Raw genomic sequence first — 17,252 nt, forward strand, 5'->3', positions numbered from 1 at the left:
AAGTTTAACATTTCATGCAAGAATCATTGCCGTGTAAATGGCCCCTAAGACTAGCATAATTACCTAGTAAACTGCCTTGGTTAGTCTTGTTAGTTGTTTAGTTTGTTATTCCACTGTTTCAACAATCACCAGCTCTAGTTTGGTCAAAATTAAAAGTTATTAGGGCTGGGTAAAAAAATCGATTCATCAGTGCATTGCAATATGTGTTTTGCCAATTCAGTATTGATTCATAAAATCCTGAAATCAATTTTTTTCGTTTGTAATGACGCCCTGCTCCCGTGGGGGGCAGTGTGAGTGCCACCGGAGTGTGATTGACGTTGTTCAGAGGCCCTGCTTGACCCCCAAACGTCTGTTGTTTATTCATTAAGATGGCAACAGTAGTGTGAGGTAGCAGAGTGTTAAAATCAGTGCCGACAACATTAAAAGCCAACGATTGGATACACGAAGTCGATAATAGATACGTCGTGTGTGAGCCTTGTGAGTCAGTGTTAAAACACTGCAACAATACGACGAGCCTACGTAACCATTGGAGCCGGCAACCTGTTGCTAACACTAAAGCTGTGGATCACACACAAATGCAGGTTGACAAATCCTGCATAAACGTTCATTACTTTTGTTAAATTCAACTCAGGCAAATGTGCACTTTTCTGTGCTTTAAATTTATTTTAGTTTTAGTTTTTTAGTTTTATTCTTTATTTAATAAGGAATAATGTAATCCAACCTATATGTTTCTAAAGATTTGTTGTCTACTGTTTGTAGTTGTTATTGTAACTTTGGTAACCAGAAAAGCCAATCTTACAAAAACTTTGTTGACATGAAAACTGTGTAAAATTGTACACCAAGGTTCTGGTTGATAAAACTAAACTACACTAAAGTTAACTTTAAAAAAAGCAGGGTTGCCTGGCAGAGAAAGTTGCTCAGTGCAGTGTATCATCTTTGACCAATGCTCTGGGTTGGCCAAATTTGTTCCAGCACACAACCCCCGTAGATTACTTTGAAACGTTCATGGAGAAAGTTTTACCTGGTGACGAGATCAAGATCAAGGATAAAAGGATTTTTGACAGTAATTATAAAGTTGTGAGTCCTTTCACATAATGTAATGTATCATTGTGCATCTAATAAGTCCACAGTCGTTACGCTTTGCAAAGAATGTGTCAATGCCATTGAAGCGCAGAGAGAAGCAGCACTTTAATCAATATTCTGTCCTTGGATTTGCCCAGCTACTCTACTTGGTCTAATTCTGCTGTCTGAATAATGTCTAAGTGAATAATAAAAGTGAATAGTGTTTGCTACAGGTGCCGAATGGTGAGAAAATAATAATTCTGCAAATATACATGTAAAAATCTCTATAGATCTACATAAAAAAGAGCGTTCGGCCACACAAATGTCTCCAAATGACATCCATGCACATTAACCTAAGGTTGGATCATACTCTACTTCTAAAGCATACAAATATGAATGCGAGTCAATTGGTGACATAAGGGGGATGTTTCTTTTGTACTTTGAGTATAATCATTTTTGTTTTTTTTCTTTTGTGTATTTTGAAGTTTCCTCAAGACTAGAGTCAAAGCTTTTTTGACACAGTTCCAAACAAATCATTAATGAAATTTGAGAGGTGTGCACGTCCGCACATATGCACACCTCTGCACCGTACAGTTGCAAAAACATTTAAATGTAAATTCAGAAAACCATCCTTTGAACCCCACATAAAATCAGAAGATCGCTCAGAATCCACAGGGATGGGCTGAATTTGTGTTAATTGTTGCGATGGCTACTTTCTGAAGGGACTGATAAATAGGTCTTCAGTTGATTTTAAAAATGTCAACAGAGCTTTCATATTTAACGTAACTGGGCATGATGTTCCACAGTCTTGGGGCGCAGTAATTAAAAACAGGTAACCCACTCACTTTGTGGGCTACTCAAGGAGCAGTAGAAATACCAGCATCAGAGGGGCTTTTGTTGGTTGATAAGGAGTTCAAAAAAGTCTGAAATGTCAGAAAGTGTAATGTCATAAAGAGCTTTTTATGTGAAAGTACAAAAGTAGTATAAAAGGAAAGAGGAGCCATTGCATGGCAGCTATGAATAGGAGTAATATGTTTTATATCCCTAATCTTTGTTTACGTCTTGCAGCAGAGTTCTGAACTAGATGAAAATTTCCTATCAGCATTTTTTTTAGGCCAGTGAAGAGGGTATTACAATAGCCCAACCTGACAGCAATGAAATATGAATCAATATCTTGGTGTCCTACTTTGTTAAAAACAAACCTTACTCTTGCAACATTTCTTGAGTGGAAGACTGATGTCTTGTTCACTTTGCTTACATGGCCTTCAAAGTTCAAATCAAAGTCCAAAATGACAACAAACCATAAAATATAATTGGGTATTGTCTGCATAACAGCAAACAGTTCTGGAGTTCTTCAAATAGTATTGCAGAGAGGAAGTATATATAAGGGAATACTATTAGTCCAAGCACAGAACCTTGTGGAACTCTGTTTCCCGTTATAAGGAAGGTAATTCTTTCTGTAAGTAATGTGGTAGTGCCAAACTACAACATAAATACAAAATTGCAACAAAGTCCACTGTTTCAGAGTGGGTTGGACCAAAGAAAACAAACTGTGGGTGTGATCACACCCTCGGGATGAAGGAACCTCTATAATGTGTGTCCTATTTGCATTTGTGTTCCTTGAGCCATATGGTACACTAACATATCTTTTCCTCCCTCCCCCTCTCACACAGTCACCCACACAGTCCTCTATAACAGAAATTCCTCCATACTACAGTTGCTTCATGTGACGCATTATGTCTGTGCTGTGACTGTCAGGAGCGTAGCATGGTACCATGGCTAGCATCTGTCACCAGTACCATCCTCCTGGAGGTCTTACTGGTAGAGCAGCAGGTTCCAAAATGAACGCTTGCCAATGGAAAGCAACTCCTTCACTATAGGAGCCACCCAGCCATATGCCACCTAGCTAGACCATTTGCCAGACCCTGCTTTGAGCTTCAGTGCTCCACATGCCAACCCCAAAGCCTTAGATAGACAGACAGACAGCTGGCAAACATGATTCAGTGGGGGAGGTGGTATTAACATTAAACATGTACAATTTTAATAATTGAAATATATTGGAATAATAGTTTGAGGGAGCGTTATGGTAACACTGTTTTATTATTGCACCTGGGCATTAAAGGTTATTATTGACCTTGGAAACAGTAGTGTGACTAAAAACAAAAATCTTAACTTAAAGTCCACTAATTTTCCAGAGCTTTCAAACATATCTCAAAGTCTTCATAAAGCTGATACTAATACAACAGTATCTTTGTATATCTGTCAAATAAAATGAGCCAATAATAACAGTTGCACCACTGTATTGGTTGAAACATAGATTGCTTTCTCATCTCATTATTTTTTTTACCAACATCCACTATATCCAAACAGGGTTTAGATTTGATTTTAGAAGTTGGACGGATACGATGAATTAAGAACAATTCTTTTTTTTTTTAAACTGTGAAAGCATTAAACATATAATTCAACATTATTACACTAAAACTAGTCTGACTCACTGGATGAAGACTGTGGGTGTAAGCCTGGCACTGATTAGCTATTTCAGCTGGCATTCTCCTCCCATTCCACTATATGCACGCTTCGGTTTTGCAAGGGCACATTTGGTTGATTGGTTGATAGAAATACAAACAACCCATTGTTTTTTTTCCCTTACACCAGAATAATAATGGGTTCCTCCAGACCTTTCTCTGGCACTGACAGAGCTGTGGATATGACGCTGGCTGTTCAAGACTACCTTAAAACAAAAGGGGATGTTTCAAACAAAAGGGAGGTTGAATTTCAGCTTTATAATGTCATAATTAACAGTTTTGACTTACAAGAAATTTTATGAGATTTTGAAGGTATTTCGTTGGTAGTAGCCCGTTAGGCTTGGGCAGTAAATCTAGAGTATATGATGGTATAAGTGCATTTACCCCTCCTCCTCAATAAATACTAATAAATACACAAAATAAACCCACAAAATGTTAAGAAAAGTGATATTATCACACCTATTTTCCTTATTAAAGAAAAAATTAACCCAGAAATATGACTGTTCACCTTTTGAATTCAACTTGCTCTTGGTCACAGAAGACTGACTTGGCTTATTTGCCTCATCATAAAACTCATTTCTTTAATACTCAACAGAAACAAAATAAAACTCATCCAAACCATCTTGGTTACTCTTGTTAGTAATCTAGCCAGTAATTCCTCTGTTCCAACAATCACCAGCTCCTGTTTGTTCTAAATAAATCCTTAATTCACCAAGTGAGATATAAAAAAACATGCTGTTATTCCCCACAGTCTCTCTCTGCCCGCTTGCTGCCGGCTGTTTAGAGTCCTCTGACTTCTCCCTCCACCACTAGGTGTTGCTATGTCTTTTATCTCAGCTGCCTGTTCCACCAGTAGAGACCGGTGACTGAGCTGTGGTGGTGCATGCTGTGCACTACATACAGTGAGTTTAACAAATGATGGTACTGAAAAACATGCCTTTGGGATTTCTGAATACCCTGGTAAACCATTATACAGTGATACCACTGAAGATTATAGCCTATAATGTTATGAAAAAAATCAACCTATACTGCCTCATGATTATTGTGTTATTACCCCATTAATATCACCATATTACCATTACCATTTTTATTCAAATGAATGCACTGTTATAACCATTTTATCACCAGCAAGTTATTATACTCTCACCAAAATGTTGTAGTCTTAGTGTTATATATGATTTGACCTTTTGATTTTGTCCCTTTATTGCTGTGTTGAAAATGTTAGTCTAAATTGTACCTATTGTTAATACCAATTATCAAACTATTACCCAACTACTACCAAGAGTTTAACCAAGCTGTAATGGAAAGTACTGCCAGGTTTTGTTTTGTTTTTTTTTACCATCTAAAGAGCCAAGTCCTATTTTCTCATCTCAAGAGAGTCAATTTAGCAGATTAGCAGGTTTTAGCATTTGCAACGCTCCTGACCCAGAAATAAGATTAGAGTTTATAGAGATCGTACCTCATCTCACATTTTTACATCTACAGTATTCTGATGTTTTGTGGCACAGCAGTCTCTTATCTTGTTCTGAAAAAATTCATTTTGATGGGGGAGTAACCACTTCTGTACGAGAACACACACTGATCACATAACCTTGAGCTTTCAATAGAAGGAAAAAAAACTCCGGTCTCAGTGTGACCCACTCATGTGTGAAGCAGCATTATGTCCTTCTATTTAGGTTTTTAGGGAAAAAAGGATTTTTCAGAGTGTTTTTGTTCTCGTTAGTATGACAGCATTGAGCTGTGGGAGTCTCAAGGCTGTGTGTAGACCATCAGAAGAACAGAATAGTGTCCTCTCTAACTCCTCCCTTCCTTTGACTCCCACTCAGCAGACATGGTCACCCACAGGCAGGTTGGACTGTGAATCATCCTCCTCCCTACTCACGATTGTCCTTTTCTCTCTCTCTGCCTCTCTCTCTTTCTCTCTCTCTCTCTCTTTCTCTCTTTGTTGCTGTCCTTCTTTTCTTGCCAACAGTTATTCTTGAGAAGCCCATTCGCATCCCAAGGTCTCTGTCGGTGAAAGCTGCCAGCGTGCTCAAGGGCTTTCTAAACAAGGTGAGAGCAGTCCACTCCCAATCAGCCCTTTCTCTCTCTCTCTCTATCTGTGCGCACTACTGCTCAGTCAGATGTGTGGGATCATGGCCAAGAACGTGGTCCATGTTATGTACATCCCAGGAAGGCCTCTTTATTTGCCTCAGACTTCCTGAGTGTATTCTTGTTCCTGCAGTGAGGTGAATCTTTAATGATGGGTTGATAGGTAGAACTAGGATACTACAACACATTCTTATCCCTTATCCCTTATCATATGTTTCCGCTTTGTAGTGGACTTTCATGTCTACATATTACACTCAAGGTATCCCTCTATGTCTTCTCATTACATTATGGGATGCCACTACCCTGATGTCAACACAAGCACATGGTGGCATTATGCTACATGGGGTTATGTTTAGGCCACAAAAGCACATAGCAACCAACACCAGGATGTCAACAAAAAAAGCACAGCACATGCTGGCACAGATGGTTAGGATTAGGGGAAGGAGGCACATGGTCATGGGAAAAAAACGTAGGGCTGCACCTAACTATTATTTTTTCATTGATTAATCTATTGATTAGTTTTTCGATTAATCAATGAATCTATCGATTATTTTTTAAACTGATCTAACTATTATTATTTTATTACTCGATTAATATAACAACGAATTTAACGAAAATAGAATTTTAAAACTTGTCATACACTGCAGGGCATTATTCCCCATCAAAAAACAGCCCAGTCTTAACTGGTAATCTGTGTTTTGCAGTCTGATATAAAGTATCTCCAAAATAAAATTAATGCAAGATGCTTATTCCACTCAAGTAATAGGAATGCAGTGCAATCTACATTTAGCAATCAAACAGCAAAATAAATAAAACAATGTAAAATTCAAGTCACTTTTAAGAGGAGTAACAAAACAGTTACTCTTTGTCACAGTAACAAACCTCAGATCTAGCAGTCCAACAAAACATCTGTAAAATTAATGCAATTTGAATAACACTATAACTTTTCTCTAACACAAATAATTATAACTAGTCCATTCTTTCTGCATCAAAATAGTCCAGCGTTAACTGGGCCTTAAGGCATACCGCTGCCTGCTGATATGGGTGATGTATTTTTATATTTTTAAGCACATATTACACTTATTTATGAAGTTATACAAGCTCCTACACAGCTGACAACCCCATCCTGTAAATGTTTCAAAATAAAATGCATTGTATCAGCAACTGATGGTATTCTGTCCACAGAGACACAGTCAGATAGCTTTTGTTTTGAAAAAATAGCAGTATTTGATGACTTTGGAATGCGAATGAGCTTGGTAATCATGTGGATGCCACTTGACACACAACACTCACCAAAACACTATTACAGACCAAGTACACCCCTTCATGGCAGCAGCACTCCCTGATGCCACACCCCAGAAACTACTCCGTTATAGCCCAAAGAGCGTTGTCACCAGGCGCCCATATAACCCAGATCCCAATTCGATTAAGCTTCTGTGGGATGTGCTGGTGCCCCACCTCAGCATTCACAGAACTCAAAGGATGCCCTGGTGCCTGACACAGCAGGATACCTCCAGAGGTCCTCTGTCCATGCCTCCACAAGTCACAGCCAAGTCTGATCCAAGTGTCCCAAATGTGGCCCAGACTTGGCTCTAGTGACATGTCCAGGAAGCTCTGTCAAATTGGGAATCTGGAAATTTGGAGCCAAGGTCGATGCCTTGAGCTCTTTGTTAGATTCCGCGGGACATTCTGAACAGTTTTTGTAGTGTGGCATGCCGCATTACCCAGTCCCTTTAGGATTTTGCGATGTTGCAATTGCAACAATTCACGCAAATATAGAGTGAGCAGGAGGAGAGCAGGTCACAGAGATAGTCTCTCAGCTCTGCTTCAGAACACAGCAACAGCTGATCGATGACAATCACTAATTGGTCATAACGCTCTAAATCTGAGACAAAATCACAACTATTTTGGCTTTTTCACTCAGCCCCTCAATTTCATTTCGATAAAGGCAGGAAAATATTGCAACTTGCATTGCAACTTTTTAGAAAAGCTGCCGTGAAATCAGGCATTTCAGGCAGCAGTCACAATTTTGGTGAAAGGTCAGAAGCATAGGTGATTTGCAGTAAACAATCAAAAAAATGTATAACTCTTATGCAGCCCTTTAAAAATATCAGCCTTTTTGAATTTGAATTATTAACACAGTACACAGAGCATACCAATTGTTGTGTGTTTACATTCAAGCATTTTAGCCCTTGGTTTTGTATTTTTTGCAACAAGGCTTATGTCTAATGCCCTGGGCCACTGCCTTCCTCTGCCTGTGAATGATGGCTACCTCGCTGAGCTGCTGCAGCTCGCACACATTCTGTCTATACACAGACAGCGGTGCTGCCTGTCAGCTCTATCTTCTCTAGTAAAAGAAATCTGATTAGCCATGAGTATTTTACAATAAAAGTATTATGTTAACAAATGAAGGTAACTTAAACACTAGAGGGCTTTTAATTTGAAATTCAAACAAGATGTTGAGATAAACATACATATTTATTTATGGTTTTCATGTCTGTGAGATATTCTGTATATTCTAAAGAGACATTGAAACTGTAGTAAATTTGTAATGTTGCTGTTATGATGTCAATAAGACTATCAACAGATTTTTTCACTGTCTATTTTTGCTGTGAACAGTGTGGGCAGTGTGGCCCGGGTGTTAGTTTAGCTCTGATGCATGAAGCTGCTTCTGTTCTTTCAAACATCCTTTCACATGCACTTAAACTCTGTAAGTAATATCCCTAATTGTTGTGATGAAAAGAGCACAGTCCAAGTAAGCAGTTAGAGGGGAGCTATATGTACACGTACACATGTAAGGCATGATGAAATCGTGTGTGGCCAACATTTTTACTAATTTAGCCAGATGGCTTTATTCTCTTAAAGGGAGAGTTCAGATCTTTTGAAGTGGTGTTGTAAAGATGTCAGCTGACATGCCCCCAGTTTGCAGAAAAAGGCAGGAATGGTCATACAGAAGGTCAGTGAAGTAGTGCTGTGGACAGCTCATTCCCACTGCCAAAAAACCCCAATACCTGCTAACATCTGGCATTTTAATGCAAAAGGAATGCGTACGTTCTGCATTCTCACCCGGGTCAAAAGCCTGTTCAGCATTCATTTGAGGACTTAAAACATCTTTTAGTCACTTTATAAAAGGCCTGCCTTAAAAATACAATGTCCGTCTAAGTGAACGCTGTACCAAGACTGTTTTCAACATGAAGTTTAGTTTTAGTTAGAAAGCATAACAGCTGCTAACAACACTTTCTGACCCAAACAGCTGACCGGTGGCAGATGAGAAATGTACTGCCAAAGGAAAAGGCTGTGTGACTGCAAGGTAAAGCAGTGAAAATACTCTAAATATAGCAGGCACTTACACTGATATTGATTTTTTAGAAAGGCCTTTTTAAAGGTGGCTAAAATACATTTTGCTATCAACCCCTATGGGGTGCATGTTCCGTCTGTTTCTACAAACCAGTAACATGCGAACTAGCCACTGTATGTAATACACTGATTATACATAAGCATCTCATACAGCCTCACTTCAAAAAAAAAACTGTTGCTTTAATTGGCAAGATGCAATGACGCACCGCCACTAATTACTACCTGTCTCCACCTAAGCAGCGCTAAAACATTGATCCAAATTATTCTGCACTAAGTTTGAAAGAGATACTGAATAAATAAGAGATATATAAAGAAAAGTATCCACTGTAAAGATTTTACAGACCTCTGTCCATACTGCTTTCCACTCTTTACCTGTTCCCTGGTCAAAACAACCCTCCCATACACACCGACAGGATTACATTTCTGCTGCAGAGCTGTCTACACTCTCTGCTCTGTCACGCTCTGCTCTACTGGCACAGAGAAAGCAGTCTAAAGCCTATTTCTAGCAGTTTTACCCATGTTTGAAAACTCACATACACGTGCTAATGTTGGTGGGACAAACGAATAAAAAAGGCACTCCTAAAAAGTCAGTATTACGTAAGCTATATTAACAATAATTTTACCTTACCATCAGATGCAGATTCCTGCCAGGGAACTGAAGCCTTTATATCACTCTCTTCAAAGCCAGACTGTACTGAGAAAAACCATGATTTAATATTGCTAAACACAGAAGCTGCTGGTCTTCCACTGCCTAGGTCAGTTAGTTAGTTTGTGTCATTGTGCGACTTCTGTGTTTAACAGGATTAGTTTTGATTCACAAAAATCACTCAACAACACAAACTACCTAACTGATGAAGGTTGCTGTACACCAGCAGCTTCGGTAGTCAGTTGGCTAAAATGACTAAAGTAGCTAAAATTACTGTTTTTCTCAGTGGAGTCTGGTGGCTTTGACGAGGGCATAAATGGGGAATGGAAGCTGGAAACAGTTTCCCTTGTTTGGTTGGGCTGTCTGACAGCTGCGAATGGATTGACATCTACTGTATGTAATATACTGATTGTGGATAAGAACCCCTCTTCAAATAATCCAAAATATCTCTTTAAGACTGCTTGACATCTGAAGAATAATAAGACATATGCTATTTTTTTGACATCCCACCTGTTCATATAAGGTATAGAAAACACACATCAGCTCCACAGTGTCTACATCTACAAACCCCAATTCCAATGAAGTTGGGACGTTGTGTAAAACAAAACAAAGAACTGAATACAATGATTTTCAAATCCTTTTCAACCTATATTCAATTGAATACACTACAAAGATGAGATATTTAATGTTCAAACTGATAAACTTTATTGTTTTTTTGCAAATATTCACTCATTTTGAATTTGATGCCTGCAACACATTCCAAAAAAGCTGGGACAGGGTCACATTTACCACTGTGTTACACCACCTTTCCTTTTAACAACACTCAATAAGCGTTTGGGAACTGAGGACACTAATTGTTGAAGCTTTGTAGGTGGAATTCTTTCCCGTTCTTGCTTGATGTACTACAGTAGTTGCTCAACAGTCCGGGGTCTCCACTTTTTGCGCTGGGTAATGCGCCACAAATTTTCAATGGGAGACAGGTTTGGACTGCAGGCCGGTCAGTCCAGTACCCACACTCTTTTACTACGAAGCCACACTGTTGTTACACGCGTAGAATATGGTTTGGCATTGTCTTGCTGGAAAACAAGGATGTCCCTGAAAAAGACGTTGCTTGGATGGCAGCATATGTTGCTCCAAAACCCGTATGTACCTTTCAGCATTAATGGTGCGTTCACATGCCATGGGCACTAACACACCCCCATACCGTCACAGATGCTGGCTTTTGAACTTTGCGCTGATAACAGTCTATATGGTCCTTTTCCTCTTTGGCCCCGAGGACACGATGTCGATGAGCAGCACACTTTTCCACTTTGTGTCAGTCCATCTCAGATGAGCTCGGACCCAGAGAAGCCAGCAGCGTTTCTGGGTGCTATTGATATATGGCTTTCGCTTTGCATGTGAGCATGTGAGTGTAGAGTTTTAACTTGCATTTGTAGATGTTGCGACAAACTGTGTTAGCTGACAATGGTTTTTCGAAGTGTTCCTGAGCCCACATGGTAATATCCTTTTCAAAATAATGACGGTTTTTAAGGCAGTGCCGCCTAAGGGATCAAAGGTCATGGGCATTCAGTGTTGGTTTTCGACCTTTCCGCTTATGCACAAAGATTTCTCCAGATTCTCTGAATCTTTTGATGATATTATGGACTGTAGATGATGAAATTCCTAAATTCTGTGCAATTGTACGTTGAGAAATATTGTTCTTCAACTGTTGGACGATTTGCTCACGCAGTTGTTCACAAAGTGGTGAATCTGGCCCCATCCTTGCTTGTGAACGACTGAGCCTTTCATGACACTCACCTGTTTCCAATTACCTGATCACCTGTGGAATATTCCAAACAGGTGTTTTCTGAGCATTCCTCAACTTTCCCAGTCTTTTGTTGCCCCGGTCCCAGCTTCTTTGGAACATGTTGCAGGCATCAAATTCAAAATTAGTAAATGTTTGTAAAAAACAATAAAGTTTATCAGTTTGAACATTAAATATCTTGTTGTGTATTCAATTGAATATAGGTTGAAAAGGATTCGCAAATGATTGTATTCTGTTTTTATTTACATTTTACACAATGTCCCAACTTCATTCGAATTGGGGTTTGTAGATGCTAAATGATAAAGAATAATCTCACACTATATGAAATACAGTTGCTCCTCTATATGTCCCTTACCAGCTGTCTTGGTCCCAACAGGATCCCAAGGAGCGGCTGGGTTGCCAGGTCCAGACGGGCTTCACAGATATCAAGTCACACACATTTTTCCGCAGTATAGACTGGGACCAGGTAAGAGCACAGTCAGTGAAAAAAACAATCATGCTATGATAAACCTGGCATTTAAAGTGTTGAGATTCTCGAAATTAATGAATATTTGATATGTATGATTAGGGCGGTTGCTTAAAAAATAACTCAATGAAAGTAGAAAATGATATTAATATATATTATTTTTTAAAGCTTGACTTTGAAAAGCGCATTTTGTGCACGAGTGTGTGTAATATTAAAGTGAGCCCTAAGGATAAAATGTTTAATTTCATTCAATGACCTACACGTGTATGCTTCTGAAAGGTAAAACTGTATCCTCAGTTGCACTAAAATATCTTCTTAACAGAAGTGGATTTAGCTCCTTGACCAGTTGCACTCATAAGCATCGTCTTGCATTTTAGTAATGTTAACTAATATAACCCATTGTTGGAGGGAAGAGCAGCATGTATGAAAAGCCAAGGTTAATATAAAGATGTTACCATGACCCTCAGTTACCATGAGCTTAACTGGGCATCTGTATGACAGAGTGTGTGATAACTAAACCATCTATTTCTTGCTTCAGATGTTGGACAAATGAATATTATTGTGTTGTAAGCTGACATTTAAGCGTCTTGCCACCAGCTGAGCCCACATAGTGAACATTATTTTGGTGAGCATGTGAGTGAATCCAGCTTCTGAATGATGAGCTGCTCTGTGGTGGTGAGCACATGTAGCTGCAATAATGATCAGTGAAGAAGAGTGACAGGGAGAGAGGAGAGATATTCTGTCGTATTATAATCTCATAAATTTGCGGTACAAAAAAAACACCACAAACCAAACACTTGACTGTAATATCTTAGTGCTGACTAAATACAACTTTAATCCACTAAACCCAGAAATTAGGGGAGAGCGGGGGCAATTTTTTACAATTTTTGGTTTTGATGTCATTACTCAAAAACTTCTTGAGCTATATGGATACAATTTTTATGTAGGTAACTTATGTGTATCTGTGTTCCAGTTATTGACAGCTATCAGTTGATTCACATTATGGTTTGAAACACCAGAAGTCAGTAGTACCAAGGACAACAATAAACATATAGTTCAAATAATTTAATACCAATTAACAATAAATTACAATTTAATTAGTTCATAATGAGAAATTTTTGATCTCATATGTTTTCTTAAACTGAATAATACTTGAGAAACCATTTTGGTCATTCTCCTAATAGTGTTTATTTTATAGAACAAATTTAAAGCATTTCATTAAGTAGTATCATGCTGGGTTTTTTTCCATTGCATAATAGACCTTTTGCCCAAATTAGCCGCGTTTTCAAACCTGTATTGTTTTGATTGAATCAGGCATTTATGCCCCCTTGGTATGATGCATTTGGGCAGATTTGTCGTCACACTTGGGATCAGACCAAAGCAACCATACCATGCACCTTTAGAAAAATGTTCTCAATCCAGTCAAAAGGGAATCTGGAGGGATGAGTTTGTGGTGGAACAACATGTTCTTAACCTAAGTCCTCACATATTGCCGCTTTGCAGTGGATTTCCGTGTCTACATACTACATGTTCTGTGTCTGCTTTATGATCCGGGATGCTGCTACAGTGATTGTCAATAAATGCACATAGTGGGATTACACGACACATGGTTATGTTTAGGCAACAAAAGCCAGGATGTCAACAAAAGCACATGCTGGTAGATGGTAAAGATTAGGGGAAGGAGGCATTACATTTAGACAGGACGCAAACACTGGACTCCTGCATTAAAGTCTGGGGTTTGTTGGACCCATCCTCTGTCCCTCCTGCCTGCCCTATGGGTGCCCTGGAGCTCCTTATATTATGTCACTAAAGGCAGCATTACAACCTGATGCTGTCCTGTGGCATATAATGCAGACGGAACAGGATCTATCTGGCCACATTCTCAAGTGATGCCACTGCTCCGTGTATCATGCAGACGTGATAGGTGCTGTCTAGCCGTCTGCCGGTGTGAAATCACTGCAAAGGGTTCTCTCCGACCACGTTCTCAGCTGATGCCATCCAGCAGTGTGTGATGTGAATGAAAGAGGTGCCTTTTGGTATTGGGATCTTGCGCTGAAAGCACTGCAAAAGTGCCACTATTTCAGAACTTTAGAATGAGAATGGGCTGGGTGGGAACATGATCTGGTCTTGAACTGGCCCAACTACAACACGCACTCTGCAGGTTTGAGCTAAATGGCTCCTGTTAGTGATGAGGGAATGTCAACAAACCAATCTTTCTGAACAACCCTTTAGTGTCAAATGTCCCACACAATTGGATATCAAAAAGTAAATGTTGTCCCTCAATCTATGACTATCTTGTTTAACCAGGATTCACATTACAACCAACCAATCAGCAGCACGTCTCAACTGTGATGTTATTCACAGTGCGCCATGCAGATACCCATGAAAAAAAAAGCCCACTTTAGAGCCATTCAAGCAGTAACCTCACTCAGAGATTTGCTTGGATTTTGAGTACATTTTTGGGGTGTGGGAAGTGCTTAATATTAGGGCTCTCAAAGTAACGCATTTATTGTAATTAATTAATTAATCACAGAAAAAATAACATGTTAAAAAGCTGAGGCTGATTAATCCCATTCTGTGGTGCATTTTGACCCAGAGCGTCACTGAAGGACACAGTGGCTTTGTAACATGAGTTTTTGTACCATCTGAGTACTCCAAATAAACCTCAACACAAAGCATGTAGCAGCGGTGCCCGTGTTAACAGGTTAGAGTATCGTCAATTCCTGCACGAGCAGCTAGTCAGGCACGTCTCAGCTGCCTGTCAGCTGCGGCACATCTATAGAAACAGTGGCTCACCAATTTATTCTGCATGCCACGTACATTTGTCAGGAATATGCATTGAAAATGGTGTTTTGATGATTATATTGACTCTATACCACCTTTTACTGCAGGTAAACGTCTCTCTCTGCCACAGAGATGAGGAAATACAAAGATGTCTGTTTTACTTAAAACATCCCTGCTTCTCTTTCAAAATAAAAGCCTTGACAACATCTCTGTAGACAGAATCCCAGCTAAGCTAAGCAAGCTTAAAGGCAGCTTCCTTTACAAACTGTTTTGGGGTTATGATAATAATATGTATATACTTCAAATTATTATATGTATTTAACTTGTGGTTTGTATTTAATGGAAAATAATATCCATGAAAAAAAGCACACATTACAGGACTTGTGGTAACTGATTCAAACCACAGCAAACAAAGTACAGGCTTAACAGCACCCTAAAAGAAAACAGAATGGGGTTGCAACTTCCACAGTATTATTAGTCGTGTCAGACAGATAAACTCTGAGGTGGAAGATGATACATATTCCACTTAGAACATACGTAGCTCATCAGCAGTGGGATCAGGGTGCGGGCTGTTTTCTGACAGACAGCTGTTGACAGCTGATCTGGGGTTTGTCATAACTAATGTAACAACAAACACAGAATAAACACTGCACGCCCACATTTAATGCCAATCAGCTCTTAGAACAGGGCACAGCTGTCAGTTCACATTCCACATCTGCCTTTGTCAGGGCTGAGCTTATGGCTCTACTGTATATATCAAGAGCTTAAAGAACACAGAGAACAGCTTCCTATTATGATCTGTGAGTGAGGTGGAGCCCTTTGTGTGTGTGTGTGTGTGTGTGTGTGTGTGTGTGTGTGTGTGTGTTAAAAAATAGATGATATAGTTGTAGATATTGTGTGTAGACCGCTGCTATGTGCAGTGAAGTGCCCCCCCAACAAGGCAAATAAAAGTGAATTCTTAATCACATGCACACACACACACACACACACACACACACACACACATTTGCAGCAAATGAAACATTAACCCTGGATGTGTGTGCTAAGGTTGTGTGATTGATGGTGTGGCTCTGACGCACACTATTATTTGAAACAGACATAAAAGAAGGTTAGAAGCAATATTAAGGATCTTTACATCTGCACAGAGTGTTTCCAGCAGCAGGCCCCAGGAATGTAGCTGCTGATGAATGTGACAATGTGAAGGACAGTGTGCTGTGATCAAGCGGTAATGGACAGTGGAACTTGTGGTGGAATGTGGTGATGCAATGGGCCTCCAATCATTTTAATAGATTTTTTCATAATAGAACTGATATGCCTGATTTGAGAAAACTGGTCACATTTATGAGATTTTTGCTGTTTGGAATTTCGGGATCAGCGGTTCATCCACAGAGGGAACACACTCATTTGGCCACACAATCCAATAATGCCAATCATCTGAATGATTTTGGAATTATGAGCAATTTCAAGTAAATAGTAGAGTTAGGGTTTTTTTTAAAACTAGGGAAAAGCTAGAAAAAATTATATATTTAAAATTGTTTTTATGTAATTTTTGCATTTCTTTTGCAATTTTTGAGGTCATTTCCTTGTTTTTTTCCATTCCCATTTTTGTTTGTTTTTTGCTTATTGTCATGTAATTTTCTTTTACTTTTTACTAATTTCTTGCTAATATCTGCATCATTTCTTCTTATGTTGCTTATTGTCTTCTAGAAAAGAAAAAGAAAAAGAAATCATGCCAATTTTCCCAGGTTTTAAAGGATTAAATATAGTTTTAGAAACACACTATCAGTGGGATTAAAATCAAGGCTTATCAATTTACTCAATGCCACATATTTCTTTGCCTTCATGCTGGAGACAGTCATAGCCAGAGGCTTTGTGTTTTGCGGTTATAACATCGGGTTTTCAAGCACCCAAAAATAAAAAGTGAGACACATTTTACCATTTTACCTTTTTACACACTTTTACACTCGGATGTAAAATGTGCAATTTTATTTTATTTTTAACTAAAATAATAACTATTAGACATTTTTAACATGATTTACATAAAACCACCACACTGAAATGTCATTAAGTGTAACAACAGCTTAGAACCAATTAATCATGTGAGGCAAGTTAATCACTACATCAATTAGATAGCATTTTAAAATACGTAATAATTTTCAGAATCACAACTCAACCCCCCAAGTTTTTTTTTTTTTTATTGTAAACCTCTATACTTTGGCATCATAATCACAAACACTGGGTTCTGTTCACAAAACGTTTTATTATGAATTGGAATTAATTTAAAACACCTTCAAAATTAGTTTGCTCAATTATTGATCCATATAATTTCAATAACTTTGTGTACAAATAAGTATATTTTTCATTTTTACATAAATATTATCTGTTACACAGAATGACCATTTTGTTACTCTGAATGTCGTTTTTGTCTAAATTTCATTAAAAATGTATTATTATTGTCATTGTTGCATTATTATTAGTATTAGTCTGTATCATTAAACACAGACATTATAATTATAA

The 17,252-nt window shown here is 38.6% G+C and overlaps 1 protein-coding gene across 1 annotated transcript in view; it reads left to right on the forward strand.

Annotated features, from left to right (window-relative positions):
• The window catches only part of prkcz (protein kinase C, zeta), a 166,327-nt gene that overhangs the window by 124,540 nt on the left and 24,535 nt on the right, over positions 1-17,252 (forward strand). The window contains exons 15-16 of the mRNA XM_042491932.1: positions 5,560-5,639; positions 11,862-11,951. Of these exons, the coding sequence (XP_042347866.1) occupies positions 5,560-5,639; positions 11,862-11,951 (170 nt within the window). The remainder of the gene's footprint in view (positions 1-5,559; positions 5,640-11,861; positions 11,952-17,252) is intronic.

Source organism: Plectropomus leopardus, chromosome 8, assembly GCF_008729295.1.
Source record: "Plectropomus leopardus isolate mb chromosome 8, YSFRI_Pleo_2.0, whole genome shotgun sequence".
Lineage (NCBI taxonomy): Eukaryota > Metazoa > Chordata > Actinopteri > Perciformes > Serranidae > Plectropomus > Plectropomus leopardus.